The 22,928-nt window shown below is 41.8% G+C and overlaps 1 protein-coding gene across 1 annotated transcript in view; it reads left to right on the top strand.

Annotated features, from left to right (window-relative positions):
* Nucleotides 1–22,928, top strand: part of LOC117262440 (chemokine-like protein TAFA-5) — a 97,283-nt gene that overhangs the window by 43,855 nt on the left and 30,500 nt on the right. The window contains exon 2 of the mRNA XM_033635406.2: nucleotides 5,306–5,455. Coding sequence (XP_033491297.1) covers nucleotides 5,306–5,455 — 150 coding nt within the window. The remainder of the gene's footprint in view (nucleotides 1–5,305; nucleotides 5,456–22,928) is intronic.

Genomic DNA, 22,928 nt, shown 5'->3' with positions numbered 1-22,928 from the left:
GGTGACACTTGTGTGAGATGGAAAAGTTCTCTCACAAATAATATTTTGTCCTGATGTTGGCGCTGCATGGTGGAAAGCGCAAGCTAAACTGTGCTAACATCTCATTCACATAAACTTTATTTGGAATTTATAAATCTGTGGTCTGCATTGTGATGCCAGTTGGTAAAAAAGTTACGCTTTTAGTCATTAAATAAACTAAAAAACATTAAAAGAGATATTTAAAAAACATTTTGGGGCGTGCACATTTGGGTACCTTACAGCAACACTGTATCATAATGGTGAGAAATGTGAAAAGAGGGTTATTATTTAAAGTTTTAGTAAAATTAAAAACAAATTTGGCTCACAGAAATTAATATGTCACAGAGTGTAAGCAAACTTTACACAAACATTTTATCAAACTAAACTATCATAACCCTCTTAAAATCAAAATAGTGAGTTATATTTTAGTGTTTGATTCATTTTTTTACATGTAAATGCTCCTTTTCAGTGTCCTGGTGTGTGTGTGTGTGTGTGTATTTCCTGATGTACAATAGCAGCTTCTTGTCCTTCAAACCTCTATATTTTGATTCATCCTCACGAACATCAATTGAAACTGCTAATTTTACCCTTGTTACATTAAACAATTAAAAATAATAAATAAACACCATGCGAGGAAGGCTGTAAAGAAGACACTCATATGGCCTCCAGGACGTCATGTTACTATATAAACTACTGGTTTCCTTATAGGGCCCCAGCTCGTTTTTTAAAAGTATTGCGATATGAGTGGAGATGTATGTTGTGACGTTCAACGGCCAAAAATAGCTATGTTTCCACCCAAAAGTGATTTGAATCATTGGGAAATGCGCATTAAAAGAAATACGAATCCTCTGTGTTTCCATTAAATGTACGGACTTTGGTGAAAACTACGAACTTGCACGAGTTTTCCGCAGAACCGGAAACAAAACAAGTCTCGCATTCTTCTTCTTCTACGTTTTCTGGCGGTTGGCAACCAGCTTGTAAATGCATTACCGCCTTCCTGACCTGGAGTGTGGATATCACCATGGAGAGAAGTGCGCTACGTCACACTTAATTCGAACATAACTGTTTCCATCCTCCCTTTTGCAAATCAACATTTTTTCGAATCAACCAAAACCCGGCTAAAGCAAGCGTATTTTAGTTTGTGCGAATCAGGGGATTTTAATTCGAATTTTGGCGTTTCCATCCTAACTTTCTGATGCGATACTTCTAGATGCGCATCTAAACAGGCTGATGGAAACATGGCTAATGAGTATGTTACTTAAAGGCAACACGTTACCGCAGAGGGTTAATGGACAAAGCTGTCAGGGCGTTCAGTGTTTACAGTGTCAAATGCTCTGATATTTGAACAGTGATGAGAGTAACTTGACATATACTTCAGCACAAGTTTGAGGTGTTTGTACTTTACTTGAGTATTTGCATTTTATGATAACTTCATACTCATACCCCACTAATTTTATAACTGTAGTCACTCTGCAGAGTTAGATTTCATATTTTAATGCAAAATATAAATCAAATTATACATGTTGATATATAATTCCATAGGTTCAGCTTACCAGCAGTATATAAAGTAATTAAAATAGCTCAGCAATATTAAAGTGATGTGGACAACACAATAATAATGCATCACAAATTGTAATCCAGTAATATAATATTTGTGATTCTGATAAAGGTGATTCTGCATAATAAGTGCTTTTACTTTTTGTACTAGGGCTGTATTTTAATGCTAATACTTTTGTGTTGTTACTCAATTACTTAAAAATTTGAATGCAGGACTTTTACTTAGTAGTTTTACACTGTAGTATTACTAATTTTATTTAAGTATAAAATCTGAGTACTTCTGACAGTTGGCAGCTTGTTTATCAAAACATACAGTTGAGGAGTTTTGATTCTGGTCTGTTTCCCAAATAATTACATCATTTACATAAAGTAAAATTAGCCAATCAACACAATTGACTCCCTCCATGGATCACATGACCTTCACCTGCAGGTCGTAGTGGTCCCTCACTGTGAACATCACTGCTTCATGGAAGTCTTTTTAACCTCTGTAGTAATTTGTGCTTCTCAGAAAAACGAGCTGTTGTTGTTGTCGTTGATCGGGCTCTGACCCCGCTGCCCTCCGTCTTTCTGAAGAACTGCTCCCTCTGTTCTCCTGACTCTGAGGTCATGGTCCTTTCTGAAGAGGGGGACGCTCCATGGCTCTATTGATGACAGTTCATCAGCATGCAGGGGGGGCATCTGCCATCACCATGGCGACCAAATACAGCTTCTGTCCCCTCTGATTCACCCAACATTCACCCCTCCATCACTTTGCCTCTGCCTCAGCTGAGCTCAGTAGATATTTATATTATAGATATCACCACACTTCAGTCATGTCATTCAAATGTTAAATGTTCATTACAATGTCAGAATTTGAGCAGAATTTTTATCCTCAGTTCCCAGAAACCAAAGTGTGTCTTTAGACTGTTTATAAAGCAGCATGGTTTTATGTTTGGAGATGACTGTGTGTTGGTTTGTGCGTCACTCTGCTCGACATTTAAATACCTCAGCAGCTATTGGATTGATTGATCTCATGATGCACAGTGGTCCCCACAGGATAAAATCGACTTTGGTGATGTTTAGCCCAAGATTTTTCCTCCATTGTCATTATAAGGTTCACATTTGTGGGTTTGGAGTGAAATGTTTCAGGTGTTTTCTTGGGGAAGTTTGTAGAGGTCTCTGAGGAGGTTTTCTTTTTTCTTGAAGAGTTTTTGGGCTCTTTCTACATGTGGATGGATATTCCCCCTTCTGTTTAAACAAATAACTCTGACCACACCACCTTTATTTCACAAAATATCTCCGTCCACACTGGAACGCAAAAATGACCCCAAGCACTCACCAGTGTTAGCCACCTTCAGCGTCTCCCCTGTCACTAAGGTCATAAAGTGTGCAGGTTAACGTGACCTTTTTGAAAACACCTACTGTAGATCTCATCACTGTTGATTCCCCTTCAATTTAAGGATGAAGGAGCTCACTCTAATATAGGAGTGATGCCCTGGATATTCAGAAGTTTTTTCTTCCACTCCTCATCGACAACAGTCCCTCTCTGGAAATTGTCCCGCCATCTGCTGGATCAACTAGGCTCGATTCAAAATGTTGTTTCTAAAGTGGGGCAAAAACAAATTAGGGTTTTAAAGCTCTCAGTTTTAGTGACCTAAAATAAAATATAAAAACGTAAAGGAAAATATCTGTTTACAAAATTAACTGAAAACATGTCGACATGGCCTTAAGAAGTCATTTAAAGGTTCCAGAGTTCCTCAAGAAGGTAAGAAAGGGCCTTAAGGAGGCATTAGCATTTACTGAAAAGGTTTTAGCTGTCCTTTCCCACCATCTGTAGAAGAGGTTTCAGAGGTTCTTGAGAAGGTTTCAGCTGCGTTTGAGGAGGTTTAAGAGGTCATGTAAAGTTACCAGAATTCCTTAAGAAACTTAGAGAGGGCCTTGAGGAGCTATTGTCATTTATCAGAAATGTTTAGGCTGTCTTGGAAGACTTTAAGAGGTCTCGAAAAGGTTCCAAAGTTCCTCCGAGGAGGTTTTTTGAGGTCCCTTTGAAAGGTTTTAGATGTCCCTGAAGAGGTTCAGAATTCCTTAAGAACGTTAGGAACGACCTTGAGAAGTTGACAGTGTTTTTAACTGTGCCTTAAGAGGTTGCAACAGCCTTGAGGAGGTTTCAGAGTTTCTTGAGGAGGTTTAGGTTTCCTTGAAAAGGTCTTGAGGTCTTGAAATGGTGCGAAAATTCCTTCAGAAGTTTCCAAAGGTCCTGCTGGAGGTTTGTGAGGTTCTTGTTAGAGGTTTTGGATGCACCTGTAGACTGTAGAGGATCCAGAGGTCACTGAAGATGCAATTGTTCTTTTGGAGATTTTACGTTACCCTGAGGAAGTGAAAGTTGTCCTAGAGGAGTTTTAAGAAGTCATGTAAAGGTTTCAGGCTTCCTCCGGGAGGTTCCAGAGGTCCTGCTGGAGGTTAGGGAGGTAATTTTAAGAGGATTACATGTCTCTGAAGAGGATCCAGAACTTAAGAAGTAAGAAAGGACCTTGATGAGGTTTAAGATGTCTTGGAAAGGTTCCAAAGGTCATAAAGGAGGTTTGTTAGGTTCTTTTAGGAGGTTTTAGATGTCCCTGAAGAAGATCCAGAGGTCATTGAGGATGCAGTTGTTTAGGAGTTGAGGAGATTTTCGGTTTCCTGAGGAGGTTTTAGCTGTCCTTGATGGAGGTTAAAGAGATCATGAAAAGGTTCCTTGCATTTTTTAGAAGGTTTTAGAAAGCCTTGAGGATGTTGTAGAGAGGGTATCAGAGCCCCTCAGGAGGTTTAAGAGGTCTTGAAAATGTTCCACTGATCCTCACAATGCTTACAGTCATCCTGAAGAAGGGTTTAAAGTTGTTAGAAAAGGTTTTAGAGGTCATTGAGGAGTGAACTCTAGTGTGATGGGTGTAATGAGATCACTACTGTTGCTATGGTTACTTGCGGTTCAATAAATCTTGAACTCTGATTTAGACAACTATATTTGAGGTGAACACATAACATTTGACAGACACCAGGACAGGGTCAGCTGACTGACAGGAAACAATCAGCCCAGAGTCAGTTCAGACGCTCGGCAGCCGTCAGTCGAGACACTGAAGTGTTATTCTGAAGCTGGTTCAGCAGTGCAGTGAAGTGAAGAGAAAAACTTTTCTCTGTTTCACTTTAAAACTTTAATCTCAGGAGAGAGTTGCAGACTTAATGGTCATGTAACAGCTGGTGGAGGCTGAAAAAAATGTTTAATAATTTACCCAAACTCAGACTCAGCCACGTTTCATCAATAATCATTTTGAGAACTGAACCTAATTCTGTCTTTTCAGGAGAAGTAAAAATATGATTTTAACTTCCAGTGTGTCTGTAAATTGGTTTCAAACAGCAGCAGTTTGTCAGTCATGACACTAATGAGGGAAATAAAAAATAAACTTGCCTCGTGGAGAAAACAGCATGAAAACAATATTGTCACACACCTGCTGCTGGGCCTTTATTGTGGAAGACATTCACAGGTCGGAAATAATCTCATGTGAGCAGAGACATGAGCCAGTGATTCAGCTGAGGATGAAGTCACAGAATCACAGAGATCCTCATCTTGTCTGTTTTAATCACCACCTGTAACTATTTGTCAACTCTCAGAGTTCAACAGTAACAGAACAAAAAATTAAATAAAAGAAAATATCGCAAGTGCTTTTTTAGAATGAAGATAAAATGTTTCTCATCACTGCTTTACTTCGTCCCTCAGGTCAGCTGGCGGCAGGGACCTGTGAGATCGTCACTCTGGACCGGGACAGCAGCCAACCGAGGAGGACCATCGCCCGACAGACGGCCCGCTGTGCCTGCAGGAAGGGACAGATTGCCGGGACGACACGAGCCAGACCGGCGTGTGTTGACGGTAAGACGCTCGCCGTCCTCTGACGGCTGCTGCAAACAACAACAAGCCCTCTACATCAGTGACAAAATATGTTGTTCATCCATGCCCAGCACAGTCACCAGGAGAACATGTTGGTATTTTACATCTCTGCAAACCACAAATATTTTATATTTGTAAATTTCATACAAATCAAATCATGTTTCCAAAGTGACATAATATACAAGCTGACGTTTGTCATCGGGAGGTGGGGGTGACCACTGCAGACCACTGTTTGAGACCAACTAACAACAAAACTGGTTGCGTTTTAGCGAGTCATTGCTGTTTTTTCAGCAGCTTTAAAGCCACCAAATGTGGTCATTTAGGTGTGACCCATTGCTGCGTTTCCTGCCAGGATCCATTCATCCATTTTCAGCCATTTATCCAGGCCTGGGTCACAGGGCTCAGGCTGTGCAAAATACTCTAGACGTCCCTCTCCCCAGCAATGCTTTCCAGCTACTCATGGGGGACTCCGAGGTGTTCCCAGACCAGATGAGATATGTAATCCCTCCAGTGTGTTCTGTTCTGCCCCGGGGCCTCCTACCAGTTAGACATGCCTGAAACACCTCTAACAGGAGGCATCCAGGAGGATCCCGATCAGATGCCTGAACCACCTCAACTGACCCCTTTTGTCGCAAAGGAGCAGCAGCTCTACTCCGAGCTCGCTCTCGGTGTCTGATCTCCTCCCCCTATCTCTAAGGCTGAGCCCAGACACCCTACAGAGGAAACTCATTTCGGCTGCTTGTATCCGCGACCTCATTCTTTCGGTCACTACCCAGAGCTCCTGACCACAGGTGAGGGTTGGGACGTAGATGGACACACACGCTCCATTCTACCCTCACTCATGAACAAGACCCTGAGATATTTGAACTCCTTCACTGTCAGGATAGTGTCCTAAAAAGCGGTTGTTGTTTTACTGAGATGTTGGCGTGTTTCCTGCCAGGACAGCGCCATGAAAAGCACTTTAATGGACACAGGGCCCTGTTAAAGTAGCACCAGCGACCGTCCGACCAATGACAAATGGTTGGACAAGAGCTTAATGACCAAACAGTCGACCAGTTGACTAGAACGTGACAGTCCGACACAACAATCCTGCCGGGATAGTGCCACAAAAAGTGAGTAATTTAAGCCAAATCATGATCATTTCCTAACTCTTACCATATGGATTCTGTTAGACTTGCACCGATTAATCAGCAGTGCTCAGAATTGGGCCGTTTTCATGTGATCGGCCACGACCTGTGACCGGCCGGTCAACCAACGTTTGACATCGTGTAACACCAGCAGTGCACACACACGCACATGTGCAACTCACGGCGTGGGCGATGTGAGGAAGGGGACCTCAGGGACACACTGGTTTGGGTAGGACAACTATGGAGTAAATGATTCCGGCCAGAGAATCTGGTTCGAAGCAGGAGGTTCACAACAAGTGTAGCGTGTGTGTGTTTCTGAAATAAACAAAAGGAAAAATAGCTTTACACTCAATTCTTACAAATATGGCTTCTCACCTTAATCATTCACGCACACACATCAAAAGAGAGAAGGAGAAAGTTGTTAATTGTCCGTGTTAAACTGAACTGCAGAGCTCTCACTGCTGCACTGTGCCACTTGAAACTGACGAGGCGTGTGTCCGCGTGCTTCAGGGGTTAAAGTTCTCCGGCACAGCGCTGGATTTCCGGCGTGGCGAAGTTTCTGTCCGGCACGGGCAGAAATGCTCTGCAGTGCGAGCATTTCACTCGCATTTGCCCCTAAAAATATATATATGTGCGAACCGGGAAAATGATTTAGGCGCAGTGTGCCAGTAAACACAACCTACTGTTTACCATAATCGGCATCGGACGTTTTTTCATCGATAACTGATCAAATAAATGTATTTTGAAACTCACTCCTTTGGCTCTGATACAGCCTCTCCCTCCCTGCCTGCAGTCACCACTGCACTGGAGTTTGTAACAATGTCCCGCCTACAGCCCCCTCTGATTGGTTACACGGCACAAGTGATAGCCAATCAACACTGATGCCTGTGGGGCGTCGGTAGCGTAGTGGATAGTGCTGGCACCCCATGTACGGAGGCGAGGCCGCGCTGCAGCGGTGGCAGGTTCGACTCCGGCTTGCGGCACTTTGCTGCATGTCGGCCCCCGCTCTCTCTCTCTCTCTCTCACCCCATTTCAGTCTGTCCTGTCCATTGGAGGCAAAAGGCCCAAAAAAAATAATCTTAAAAACCCCCCAAAAAAACTCACTGACGCCTGTGCATGCTTTCACATCATGTCTGTCATTCAGAGCTCAGACGGAGCAGGAGAGGTTCCGGTGAGTCAGCGGTAATTTTGAAGGTAAAGTAACAGAAACCAGACAGAAATGAAAGTTGCAATAAAAGTCCTGTATGCTGAAGTTTTAAAGTCACCACCACAACATTATATGATCCATTTCAATGATGACATGCTTGCCCAGAGGCGAAATTTCGACGTAACTGCCTGTTTAATTCACATTAAGTGCGATACAATTTTGCCAACAGCCTAAATGATTTAGCTTCTAAAAATAAATAGCACCAAGGCAAAAAAGAGATGTAGGAGCTGTAAGTCAAAAAGTCTGGTAACAACTGAAAGTTTAATGTTTATATATAAACTCATTATGCTATAAAAGTTTAATCTGAAAAGTAACGACTAAAGCTATAATCTTTTTGTTCGTTTTGATCATAAACACGTTCCTTTGCAACACATACATTTCTATTTCTTCATTTTGTGACCACAACACCAAGCCCCCCGCTCCGGAAAAGATTTCAGATTTCAGGCACACAAATCTTCCGTGCTCCACATTTCAGGTACAAAATTTTTTCTTGCTTTAACCCCTGGTGCTTACTGGCGGGCGCGTCCTCAGCACTCAGGGACACACCATGTCGGCCATATGGAATTTTTGTCTATTCAAGAAATTACCCACAAATGCTATACACCAAGACTTATCATTTTATTTATCTATGTTTTTATTTATGTATGCCTTTTTTACTTATTAACAAAAAGGAAAATGTTTCTTAACCTGTGTCACTGTGTTTGTTTGTTTGTCTGAGATGATTATTGAAAAGCTGGTTGTGTCTTGGTTAAAATGTTCTAATAAAGGAAAGATAGAAAATATTGGAATATCTTATGTGCTGTAAAGTGGTTTGAAAAAAATTAAATCGGAATCGGCCGCCCAAACACTCTGCAAATCGGAAATCGGTATCGGCCCAAAAAATTGTAATCGGAGCAAGTCTAGATTTTGTGCCTTAACCTAACCACATGTTAACTGTAGTACTGTTGTAATGTAAAGAAACACAAGTTTAAACAAATCTGCTACATAAGAACATACAAATGTGATGGATGGCAACATTTTACCTGGTGATCAGGTCACCATGTCCTCTAAACAGACACAAAGACGTGTTTTATGAGCTCATGGCCTTATCAGCAGGACGACATCCTCTGTCTGTGCCTTTGAAATCACTGTTGAAAAATAAATCAGCTTCATGAGGTGACAGCAGTCCATTTAAGGTTCGGTTAGGTTTAGACTCAAAAACAACTGGGTTTGGTTCAGGGAAAGATGCGGTGATTTCCAAATGACTATTGTTATGGTGAGGAAACAACGTTGAAACAAACTGCAGTCCATGTTTTGTTGAGTCGTTCATCCACCTCGACCTCCTCCTTTCATTTCCTTCCATGACTGTCTCTCCTCTCTGGCTGTATGTTTACTGTAGTTAACAAGTATAGTCTCTGATTCTTATTTATGTTCATAAAGGCCAGTTGGGTGATATTTGGGTGCACTTTTAGGGGTAAATTAAGAATTAATTTGGGGTATTTTAGAGTGTTGAGATGTCATCAGTGTTCAGAGTCTTCTCTGAGGATGAAGGTCAGCTCACAGTTTGAGGCTAAACTTGCAGTTTATGAAGGAAACAAACACACAGATATCTGCGGCTTCCCCTCTAAATCCTCCACATCTCTTCATCTGGACCGCCAGGTTCAGAAAGTCAAAGCCCAGATGGGAACAGCCCAGAGTTGCATTGCATTTCATCACCTGCTGTCTCCTCCTTTCTCTTTCTCCCTCTCTTTCTGCCATCTGGAGACGACGACAACAGCTGGAGGGACTTGTTCCGCCCTGCAGGGATTTTACAGGCTCTCCTGGTGATTTTCACAGACTGTGAACAGTTGTTTAGCTGAGTTAAAGAACCTCTGCAGCCTCTCCCGCTGCTTTCTCCTCTGTAAAACTTGAGTTTAATAGAACTTCAGATTTTTTCTCCTTCAGATTTGTTCTCAGATTTTTACTCACATCAGCACTGATTTCCTTCAGGACTGATACAATCAGGACAAACTATCCAAAATTATCATATTCAGCAAGATTCAGCAAAGGTTGTTTTCATCTAATCAGTAGAGCTAATTGTTTTTGGCTGGACTGCACCAAAGTGGGGCCAGTCGTCAGTGAATGAGTGAGTCATGAAGCTAAACCATTGGTCCATTACTTTTTCAACATGACCACACACAAACAGTCTTTATGGGCAGAAACATGGTCCACACAAGTATGTGATCACACACTGAGCTTCACAAGATGGATTTCACATGTCGTTGCATTCTGGAGTCACACTGATGTCGATTCAGCCCTGTTAATACTTCTGATGCCAGCTTATAGGTGGAACAACTCTATCCCCTCAATCCGTGATCGTACCTTTTATACAGAGTGGGAGGTGGAATAACAGTGTAACATTCCCGCCTTAAACACACAGTGTAAAAGGAAGCTTATGTTTTCTTTTTGACATGTATCAGTTCAGAAAGGGACCCAAATGCAGAGCAGTGGGCAGGTGGATTTGGATCAAAAGACGAGCTTTAATGAAGCTGATTAAAAAAAAAAACATCCAAAACAGACGGGTCACTGAAAGTCCAAAAGAAGGACATCCAAAACTAAACTGAAAACCAACTGGGATAACACAGTGAACACAGGGACGAACTCAGGGAAGAAATCCAAAATGGAGCACAAGAGACCAGGCAGGAAATGGAGCAGGGAACAACACCATGAACACGGGAAATGAACACAGATAAACTGACCAGGAACAAAGGGAAACACACAGGTATATGTCAACTGCCCAAAAATATGAAGAAAACACGTAATAATCACAGTCTAACACCACGTCAGTTAAACTTCAGGGATATCAATGTGTCCATGTAGGAAGCACAAGTGATTGTGAATAAGTTTCAGCTGCTTTGGTGCAAATCAAAGTGACAACAGGTGCAATGGAGAGGCAAAAGCAAGACAAGCCCCAAAAAGGGAATGGTTTTACATGTGGTGTCCACAGACAGTTCTCTCCTTATCCTTCCTGACTGATTCTTCTCTAGTTTGGTCTTCTGCTAGTGTCCTTGTCACTACTGGCTGCATGAGGCCGTACCTGCAGCCCAATCAGATTGCACAGGTAGTCCAGCTCCTCCAGGATGGCACAGGAGACCGGCCGTCACACCAGGAGAGCTGGACAGGGCCGTAGAAGAGCATCAACCCAGCAGCAGGACCGGTATCTGCTCCTTTGTGTGAGGAGGAACAGGAGGAGCACTGCCAGAGCCCTACAACATGACCTCCAGCAGGCTACTGGTGTGCATGTTTCTGACCACACTGTCAGAAACAGACTCCATGAGGGTGGCATGAGGGCCCCACGTCCTCTAGTGGGACCTGTGCTCACAGCCCAGCACCGTGCAGCTCCATCATTCACCAGAGAACACCAGAACTGGCAGGTCCACCACTGGCGCCCCGTTCTCTTCACAGACGAGAGCAGGTTCACACTGAACACATGTGACAGGCGTGAAAGAGTCTGGAGACGCCATGGTGAACGTTATGCTGCCTGTGACATCATCCAGCATGACGGGTTTGGTGGTGGGTCAGTGATGGTCTGGGGAGGCAGATCCTTGAAGGGTCACACAGACCTCCATGTCAGAGCCAACAGTATGACATCCTCAGAGTCACTGTCAGACCTTATGCCGGTGCAGCGGGCCTTTGGTTCCTCCTGGTGCAGTGGTGAATCCCAGATTTCTACTAAAACATTTGTACACAGTTTAAGCACAGATTTTTGCATATGCACTGTTATTGAATGAGGCCCAGTGTCTACAGCTCATTTCAAATCTATCGCATGCCATACACACTCCAACCTTATACAAGGTTACGAGCTAGTCTTGCCTTCATCTGATTTAAACAAGACGACTTCCTAAAATGCCTCAGATATTTGAAGATAAACACCTAAATATTAATATTATTCACTGCAGTTAAAGTTTGTGTTGTTGAAGGTTTTGTCGGAGCTGAACAGGTTAAACTCGGTGCTGTCAGTGATCAGAGGAGTCTGAACGTGCTCTGCTGCTCTGGGAGGATATTTTCAGCAGCAGACTCGATGCTGCTGATCGCTGCAACCTGTTTTCTGAGCTCAGAGTCTCATCAGCAGCTTCCTGTTTTTTTCCTCACTGAATTTCTCTGAAAAACTAAAACAAATCCTGCTTAAACTTTTAGTGACCTCGTCATTGCAGTGGATGACCCGGAGCTGCTGCTGGTTGTCAGATAGGAGACATCAGGTAATAAACTGGCTGACTGACATAAACTAAAATGTATGTCTTCATCTGTCAACACCTCAGAAGGGTTAAAAAACTTTTTAATTTCCATGTTTTACATTCAGTGCTTCATTTAAACATTTATTTATTTAGAAAACTCATAACTGCTAAACACTGAGGCGTTAGGCAGACAAACGTATGTGGACACCTGAACCATTCAGCGGTATATGATAATTGACACATAGCCTACTTTTGGACATATCTTACACCCGGTCCAACGCAGTGTGCAGCGCACAGCAACAGCTAGTTTCACACTGACACAGTTGTCATTTTCACGCTTAGCGCCCTCGTTGTGTAAGTAGCAAACCATGTAACTAGCAGTGCACCAGGTGCAGGCACACCTGGCTTTTAAAGGGAATAGGAGATGACACTCTGATTGGTTGAATTCATGTAACACCCAGAACACACTTAATTAAGGGACTAAATACACTTTGCCCTTTGCGCCTTACTTTGCACCCAGATAATGCATCATTTAAGTCGCAAAGGTGGAGTTGGAGAAGCCCTAAATCTTATAAATACAGTGCAGTATAGATCGTTTAAATACGGCCCTGAGAGTGACGTACGTCAGAGGCACTGGCTCAAATGTCACTGCTGCAAAAGGTAAACTGATTTGATGTATTGATCACTCTGCCCTTCAGCCTCAATCAATGTGAAAGAGAAATCTTTGTAAGTTTCCAGCAGAAAGAGTTATATCTCATAAAGTATTACAGTGCAAACTTTCACCTCCTCCTGAGTCTCTCTGTGACCTTTACAGAGCTGCATCTTCATGTTGGTATTTATGTCAGGTTGTGTTTTCTGTTGCAATCTCCGGTAACAAACTCTGGAGTCTCTTCAGTGTTTCAGGGAGAAAAACTGGTGTAGCTCAGATAAAATGAAAACTTTATTCAACTCAAGAGACCAAAAAAAAAAAATGAGGGAAACAAAACAGAAGTGTCTCATAAAAAATAGAAACAAAAAACTTTCCCCACTCACATCGTGGGACCTGTAACACGAGATGGAACTTTTTTACCCAGAGGGAAGTTGTTTTGCAGGAGCTGCAGTACAAAGAAGGAAAAAGTGCAAATATGAAATGTCAGTAAAGGTGCAAGTAGACAAATATTAATAAACAGAAGCCAAAATATAAAATATACACAAGGTTAATGATGATAAGTATCATGTACATATTGGTGGGAGAAGTATCAGGCATTTACTGAAGTAAAAGTAGCGATACGACAAAGTGCTTGTGAAAGTCCTGCATTGAAGTAAGAGTACAGGAAGTCTCAGAAAATGTACTTTTATTAAAGTAAAAGTTCTCATTATGCAGAATAGCCCATGTCAGGTAAGCTGCACATTACGGCTGGGCGATATGGACAATAATTCATGTCTTGGTATTTTTGATAAAATTGGTAAAATGTTCAGCTGCAAGTCACAAACACTTTTATAAAAACAGACTGTGATCAAAATAAAATGCAAAGACAGGATTTTTTTCCCTGTTTGAAAATAAACAGCTGCACAACATGTAAATGAAAAATGATATAAAATAAACAGCAGGGCTGCACGTTTATGTTTGTGTACAGAGCACTGGAGCTACAGAGATTTAAAGGTTTGCAACACAGGACACTGAACTATAACATGACTTTAAAAGGATCAGGTCAGTTTGACACAATTAAAAATTCGTTGTGGGAGGACTTAAAAAGTTGTTCTCCATCTGTCGGCCTTTCAAATGAATCTAGTGCTGGAAAATGATTTCAATCTTTTTATTAATTTAGGCTATTGATCTTATTTCTGCTCAGAGCATCAGCAGAGACACTTTGTCCTCGTTATATACGTCTTGTGTATGAAACGTCTGAGTTGTCCCTGCTTTTGTTAACCTCATCTGTCTCCTGCATCCAGGCGCTGTCACACAATAAACTACAGTTACCAAGAAGAAGTCACATATTAAGAACGGAAAGTTGGGTGTAACACGTTACCTGACTTTCCTTTCATAATCTGTGACTTCTTTGTCCTAAAATTATAACTTTAATCTCATAATATTATGACTTTATTCCTTGTTGATTTAAGACTTTATTCTCAGGATCTAAGATTTTTTTTTCTTTAACTTGGCCCCAATCCTCCTTCGTACAGATGATCCCAGTATCATCATTCTAGCTTTAAAACTCAGCCATCAATAGTTATTTTCCCACCTTAAATGCATCACAGTTAAGGGCCTGAATAAATACATAACTTTTGTTAACTCTGTCACATCCATCATGTATGCTACTCAAGAAAATGAAATTAAATCCCTGTAAGTTTGTCCCTTTACAAGGTTTAATAGTCATAGGAAAAATATTTTTCATATAGTGTTAAAAAATATATTCCCAGCCTAGTTTTGTTACAGGTCTTAGGGATGAGTGTTCATCAGTAATATAACTTTATAAAAGTTAAATATTTCCATCTGAAATGCTTCTCTTTTTACACTTTTGTTTTTAGTATGTTTTTTTAATTTGTGGGCAGAGCAGGTTGTCTACTTATTGGGAGATCATGTGTCGATCCCCGGTTCCTCCTGTCCGGATGTCAAAGTATCTTTGGACAAGATACTGAACCTCAGATTCTGACTGTGTATGAATGTTTAACTGACCTTGTGTAGTAGCCTCGGCCACCAGTGTGTGAATGTGTGAATGTGGCTCTGTAGCATAAAAGCACGAAGAAAAGCTCTTTTCAAGTGCAGTCCGCTGACCATAAATAGTAACATAGATACTTCTGCTTCTCATTTGTTACAGTGAAAGAAGTACAACACACCTTCATCAGTACTTTGCACCCCCTTTGTATCATTTTTTCCACGTCTGTGTTCTTATATATTTTTTGGTTATACTTTGGTTTGGTTTGGTTTGGTTATACAGTTCTGTTTTACTTTAACTCATCCTCAAAAAAATATAATTTTAAAGACACACAAACCTGTTTTTCAGTTGTGTGTGAGTTCAGAAAGTCTTAAATAAAACTCTCAGCGGCTGCTGTGTTTGGATCTCAGTGACCTTTAAGCTGGATGTTGGTATTTATGTCAGTTTGTATCTGAGGCAGCTGCTCGCTTCGCTTCATGTAGCTCTGCTGCTGAAATCCCCCAAAAAGAGCTCGAACCGATCAGACTGTAGTCAGCTCTCGTCCGTCCTCTTACATCTCGAAGCTCCGGCTTGAATACCTCGGCTGACTTTAACTGTGAGTCTGAGTCCTGTTTCCTGTGTGAAGGGATAATCCCAGCATGCATCACAAGGCCACGAGGCTCTGAGCCTGTGTAGAGAAAGAAACAAACAAGAGACGGGAGACCTTTTTGTTTCTTATCAGGTGGAGAAGAAGTGAAAAGGGCAGAGAGGCGGTGATGTGTTTGGGAGCTCTGAGGCGTTCAGGGTGATTCCTGTGATCTGAGACCAAAAAAGAAAATACGGTGGGAAGGTGATGAATAAATGTGAAGAAGTGAAGGAATATCACAGCAGCAGCAAATATTTTTCACCAAAACATCTTATTTTATTTATGACTTATGTATCTAATAATTATATTTATCTCAGAATTAAGGGATAGTTTGGATTTTTTTGAAGTGGGGTTGTATGGGGTTATTATCCATAGTCGGTGTATTATAGACAGTAGATGAGAGTCGGCACGTCCCCAGTTTGGAGAAGCAGGCAGGAGTCTGATATGGAAGCTAAGCAGTGTACTGCTGTGGACGGGGGTCAGCAACAAAACCTATTTTACCTGGCTGAAAAAGTCCCACCAACAAAAAAAATAAAAGATCAATATCAGTTTGAGTGTAGACTATATTAAGAGTATTTCCACATCTTTACCTTTCTGTCAGACAGCCCATTGTGAAGGCTTCAGTTCCCCATCTTTGCTCTCGTCAAAGCCACCAGACTCCACTGACAAAAACAGTCATTTTAGTTCACTGAACACAGGAGCTGCTGGTCTACTGCTGCCTCCATCAGTTGATTAGTTTGTGTTATTGTGTGACTTTGGTGTATCTGAACTAACCCTTTGAAACGCCAAAGTCACACACAAAAATAAACAGTATAACTATTCAAGGCAGTGGTAGACCAGCAGCTCCTGTGTTCAGCTATGTTAAATCGCTGTTTCTATGCGTCTGTGTCGATGATAACCTTGGCCCGTGTCATGTTGTCCTTCCGTCCATTGGTACATACGGACGTCCCATCCTTGTAAACACGATATCTCAAGAATGCCTCAAGGAAATTTTCTTAAATTTTGCACAAATGTCCACTTGGACACAACAATGAACTGATTAGTTTTGGTAGTCCTAGGTCACAGGTCAAGGTCACTGTGACCTTGTCTGTCTCACTGAACGCGATATCTCGAGCACCTTGGAGGAATTTCTTCAAATTTGGCACAAATGTTGACTTGGATTCATGGATGAACTGATAAGATATTGGTGGTCAAGTGTCAAAGGTCAAGGTTGAACAAGGTGGAACCGATTTGTTTTTGGTGGTCCTAGGTCAAAGGACTTGGACTGAGGAAAAAACTGATTAGAATTTTGTAGTAGAGGGTCAAAGGTCAGTGTGACCTCACAAAATATGTTTCTGGCCACAACTCAAGAATTCATATGCTGATCATGACAAAACGTTTATAACCAAAAGGTCAAAGGTCAGCTTGACTGTGACATCATCAAGTTTTAACGTCATATCTCAGGAACAGAAGGGGAGACATTTGGTCAGATACTGAATTGGTGACTCTAATCTTGAAACTGTGCTGATTGTATAGATCTTCTGTGTGTGAAGCATCCATGTTTTCACTGACATGGATGGAGACTGTCAGAGACACTGGACTGGTGGGCGGAGTCATACAACCACGGGGCGGTAACTCTAGTTCTCATCGGAGTCTGGGTTTGAAGAGAGCGATATAATGGCTTCATTTTCTTGGTGGAAATCGCTCTCTGACGTTAAGATAAAGCAGTGAAAATGTTCTAAAAAACAGTGTACACCTAAACTCATATAGAATTTTTTAGGGGGCAAAGATACATTTTGTTGTTAACCCTTCCAAAGCAGTAGATTGCTGAGTTGCTATGTCTAACCCCAGGCTGCTTAACCAAAACAGGGGCATGCCCACAGACCCCTTCTGTATGAAATACACTCTTGATGGATAAGTACCCCATTCAACCCCACTTGAAAAATTCTGAAGCATTTCTTTAAGAATCACTTATCCTGCAGATCAGTGGTTCCCAAATGGTGTGCCGTGATGCCAATCCAGGTGAGCAAAAAAAGTTATGAATGAATTTTTAATTGACTCTATCGGTGTGTTGTGTGCACCCATTTCCTAATAAAGAGGCAAACTCTGAGTAAAAAATTATTTTGTTTAAAAAATCCTTCACCTATTTGTTGCTGTTTGCGTGTGGGAATTATCAGTGTGTGACTCATCACAGGCCCTGATTGGCAGCCAGTGTGAGGGATGATAACATTTAAAAGCAGAAAAGTTTGAAAACCACTGCCATAGGTCACATCTGTGTGAAACGAATATACGCCTACTATCAAGACATCGGGGTCACATTATTACATAAATGTATTTTTGCGATAGAGAAATTTGTGTCTCATAATTACAGAGAAAACTGTTTGGAATCATAGGAAATTGATCCCACAAAGAGCTCATATTTATGATGTCCTTATGTTTTAATCAGAAGGTGTTTGTCTTATAATTACAAGATTATTTTGTCTTGTGTGAGTGTGGGATGTCGAACAGGATCTTTGTCTCATGATTTTAAGAAAAAACCTGTCTTGAAATTTAGACCCTATAAAAGCTATATGGTAATCATAAAATCTGTATCTCATAATTTAAAGAAAACATCTCCTCTTTTTCTTTTTTTGTTTGTATAAAGAGCATTCTGCAGAAAATAAAGAAATCAGGCTCCAGGGAAGAAGAATCTGTAGAAGGAAAAAAAGGACAAGTAAAGGACAAAAACATCAAAATAAAAGCTGATTACAAAGTGGAGGAGAAAGAAAAGTAGAGTAAGCAAATGTGATTTTTCTCTTCTGTCTGTTCTTTAAAACAGGAATAATGGTGTCCACTTCCTGTTCAGAGAATAGCACACTTTTTATTTTCTTCCATCTGTTTGTCCTTCGCCTCGTTTCCTTTACCTTCGTTCCTCTCGGGGGACGAAGCAGCGTCCCTCCTTCTGGATGGTGTCTTTGATGAATGAAGCGATTACAAAATGGCCGCCTCTCTTTTCGGATAAATGAACTGTGCTGAGCGGCGGCGGCGGATGGATCTGCGCTGCGGTCGTTCATTAATCAGCGCCCGCAGGTGTTCAGGTGTTCACTGATACCTGAGATTAATCCACTGCGTCTCCGTTACACACAGTTTGTTAATGTGAAAGTTTCCGACTGTTTTCTAAATTTAACTTCTGGTTGTTTAGTTGTTGTTGTTTTTTTTATGGATCCTTACAAACAAATAAAGCACCTGTGAATTTATCTCATTATATTTATAAACTCATACACCACAGTTCAGGAGTTTGGGATCAGCTTTTACATAATGATGTTTTTCTTCTTTTCTCCAAGAATGTCTTTTTAATAAATATAAAAATATTTTATTTCAGACACCAAATGTGTCATTTGCATTTGAAACACTTTGCCCACAGTGTTGCCTGACAGGGGAGAATACTGTGCAACCCTGGATTTTGATTTGACCCAGTCCAGAAAAGCATCAGTGACCCTCGATCATTACTGAACCTAATGTTACCCTATGTTAAATAATAAAGTTGAACTATATGTAAAATGATTTTGAAATAAGTAAAAAGACCATTTTGATTTTTATTTAAAAAAAACAACAAGACATTTTTGACATCTCCTTCTAAACTGTAGTGCAGCATGCACACATCCTGGTGCAGACTATTTACTGGAGTTTACCAGCCCGTCGCTCATGCTGTATTTGAAGATAATCATAAGATCAGCTTTCAAATCCGATAGTCCACCATTAACATATTTGTCCTGTCTCATCTCGTCGCAGAAAATGAAACATACTGTAGATTTCATTGTAGTTTTTATAGAACCTTTAAATGTTAGTAAGTGTAGAGCGTCAGACTGAATTTACCAACGCACCATGTCAGGTCACTCACTCTCCGGGACCGCCAGTGTTACTTGAATAAGTAAACACTGACCAACGGGACCAGACTGGCCGACCCGTATGCTCTCAGGAAATTCTTTTTCCCTAACCTGATATGAAGTGTGCGCTGCACATGTGAGCATTTTTGATGATGGCCTCCGTCCAGTCCTTTGGTCTTATCACATTTAACCATAGTTGTCTTTGTTTTTGTTGACGGGCAGTGGCGGCTGGTTTTGAGCCATGACTCCTTCTATTCTAGCTCCCAATAACACAACAAGACAAACACATTTTAACACTCCTGTGGAGCCTACAGCCCTGTGGGGGAGAGGCAGCTGCACCTCCAGGTGATAACATGATGTCATTGTGTTGTTGGCCCTTAAAGATCGTTTTTTTAGCATGTCATCGTCTTGTGTTTGTTATGGAAAAAACGGTTGTTGAATAAAATTTTTGTCATAGTTTTCATTAAGGAAATGAACACTGTTACTGCGCACCTGACACTGAAATGGGAAACCTTACCTCTTTATATCTGCACACATTTTGATGCTAAGCTTTCAGTTGCTTCTACAAACAACTGGTGATTTATTCTCTTCTTATTCAACCATCAGAGGGATCTTTGTCTGGTTGAACCATACAGTGTTTTATTCTCCATGTACAAAACAAATCCTTCATACAAAATAACATCTGTTTGTAGAGAGGTCTCTCTATGACCCAGAACATGACAGACCATTCAAACATATACAGTAGTCCTTTCACACATCTGACTGAATCCAAGTGAGTTTTGGTGGCAGGCGAGTCGCTGGAATTTATACCCAAACAGTCACAGATTTTGTGACTGTGACCTTGGATATGGCGCTGATCGGTTCAGTTAATATATTCCATACATGATGGGTTGAATTGATGGGTTCAGTGTGATCACTCCAGCTGATTTCAGGAAACGGCAGCATTTACAGCCTCACTGTGAGGCATCTGATAAAATGCCGCTGAGGTAATGGAGGCGTTATGGAGGGAGGCGTGTGGCATGCTGCTCACTCAGCGGAGGCGTCCTGGGACGATGGGGGAAAGAGGCGAATCAACAAACAGTGGCGGCTGCTGTCAGCCTCCATCCTCGTCCTCAGCAGGAAGTCAGAGGAGCTGTGATTACACGTGGTTCCTCTCAGAAACAAACTGGGCGCTGCTGTTTCCTGCTGCTCTGCTCTCCGACACCTTTCATTGCGTCTCAGGGGGGAATCTGAGCGTGCTCAGTGCTGCACTGCTGAGCCACAAGGAAGGAGCTGGTGAAATGTTTCCACACAGGTCAGACCTGGGCAGGATACTCAGATACGCTCTAGATAATATAACCAATAGATGTCCAGTCAGAATTCAGTATCTCTGCTCCATCATTTCATGCCACAGTCTCTCTGTTCACACATAGGGCAGTCATAATCATCAAAATATAATGATTTGATATACTTATTTTTCTTCATGCCATCACAGCAGGGATGCTGAGTTTGGCTTTGCAACTAAATTCATGTTGTTAATTTCAGTTGGCTAATCATGGAAATGATGCGATCGTCAGTTAATCTTCAAATAGTTTGCAGGGACAATGTTTCACTTCTCGCTCACTGCACAAAGATTTATTTTAAATAGCTTGATATAAAACTGTTTTGTAGGCCGACCAAACATAAGGAAACAGTGGTTTAATTAATGTAGGAAGCAGCTTGACTTTATTTTGAAAAGTTAATATGCTGGGGGGAAACACGAAGCCTGTGTTAACTGTTCCAGCCTCATGTTGTCTGCCCCTCCCACCCCCAAACCAGAACTTTCTACTCCAGTGAGACACAGTGGGAGACACGCTATGCTAAGCTAGCTAGTTGCAAGATGGTTAGTAACGCCATTACAGGAAACAGAAGATCATCTGATAACCTTCATGTCTGGTGTTTGGAGCCACTTTGGTTTCGCTGTGAATAATGAGGGTGATGGCGACAGAGAGAGAGAGTGGTGGATAAAAACACACGGAGCCAAAGAACAGGGCACCACACCACTACACACTCTCCTCAGGAGCTAATCCAGTAGACCCCGAACCAGGGAACAAGAACCGCTGTGCAGCTACAGCCTCTCGTTTAGCAGCTAACATTGGCACAGAGCTCGGAGGACATAGTGAACTCACCGCCTACACACAGTGGGTGAAAGAAATGACAGATACTGAGTGCTCTGATGTCAGTACAAACATAGTATTTCTATAGTAGGGGAGGGGTTACCTTAAGGATGGCCCAACGAAAAAATCCTGGACACAGAAATGATGTGAAACAGTTTATTGGTCCAACTCAGCAGTTCACAATCTTTTTACGTTTTCAACATGTATTTTCAACTCGGTCTCACTCCAGCGTCAAATATGGGCTCTTGGGCGGTGACCTCTGGCGTCACACGCCACAGAAAAAGCCGTCCTTTCATGTCGGCATGATACATGATAATGGCCGGTCGCCATTAATGTGTAACCGTGACTGGCCGCGTCAGGGGGAAAACATGGCAGGACGACAGCGTGAGTTAAGGGGGCGAAAGTCCGAGGAGGATAGGTGGGAGTGGTGGTGGATGGGTTCAGCAGCCTCCGACCTTCACCGGGGAGGCTGGTGTTCACTTCCCGTATGATTGTTAATACAGCCGTGATATTTTTTTCTAAACCCAACCACGTGCATGTGTTTGCTAAATATAACCACGTGTGTTTGTTGTTGAAGGAAAAAACATCAATTTGCAGTGTTGTACTCACGCAGTGCTTTTATTTTGAAAGAGACTGTATGCAAACGTTAAATTTCCTGTGAAAACAGAAGTGTATTTTGAAAACAGACAATGCATGTAACAGGCTGAAGTTGACACGGCGTCCCAGAACGTCAACAACCAACACACCCAGGGTACCTTGAACGTCATATGTGGACGTGAAAGTCCATGACCAAACGTGGACATGTGACGAGGTCGCAGTGAGAATGTGCTGGTATTTAATAACATGTAAATTGTGCTGAGAGAGAAATCAATAATTTTGCTTTACCCAGACTAACAGGCCCATTTTCAGCCCGACTGTAATTCCTGCTTTATACAGATGAAAAAAAAAGGTTATTTTTTATACATTTAAAGATTAAAAAAAATGAAGGACATTTCTCCAGCATTTCTTCTCTTCTGCCATATCATGAACATGAACCATTACACCCTTAGTGGACTGGTGACCTGAACTGAATGCACAGAGACATGACTAATACCCAACTGCTCATCTGACTCTGGAGAAGACAGAACAAGGAGATTTACCCAGATGTTGTAATATAACACAACCCTTGTGGTATTTGTGCATTTAAATCCTCAACCTAATTTCTGAAAAATAACCTTTTCATGAAAGGAGTGGAAGTGTTTTCTCACCCTGGAGGATCTCTCTCCGTCATGATAGAGGTGTGAGCAATGTGAGGATTTAATTAAGCATCATGGCTGAGAGGAGCCGCTGCTGTTCAATAGGAAATTGGTTTGATAATTGGGGGCTAACGGGCTATCACAATCACACCACTGCTCTGCTGCTCCGAAGGGAGAACTGATTACCTGGTTATGTATTACAGGCCTGTACAGACTCTCATTTTCTTCATCTTTCCCCGGGCTCACAGAGTGTAATTTAGTGCCGGCTGAAACGCCGCGAATGATTGGGTCAGTAAAGAGTCGCCCAAACAGCAGGAAATCCCTCCGAGTGAAGAATTCATTTTCAAATGAAAGAGAGAGGCGAGACACAGGATCAGCTGGAGCTGACAGACACTGACTGACTGTGTGTGTGTGTGTGTGTTTTCCACAGAGGATGCCTGCTGTGGGTGCTT

The sequence above is a fragment of the Epinephelus lanceolatus genome, chromosome 5, assembly GCF_041903045.1.
Source record: "Epinephelus lanceolatus isolate andai-2023 chromosome 5, ASM4190304v1, whole genome shotgun sequence".
Taxonomy (NCBI): Eukaryota; Metazoa; Chordata; class Actinopteri; order Perciformes; family Serranidae; genus Epinephelus; species Epinephelus lanceolatus.
Note: the sequence above shows the minus strand (reverse complement) of the source record. Positions and strands in the feature narration are given on the sequence as shown.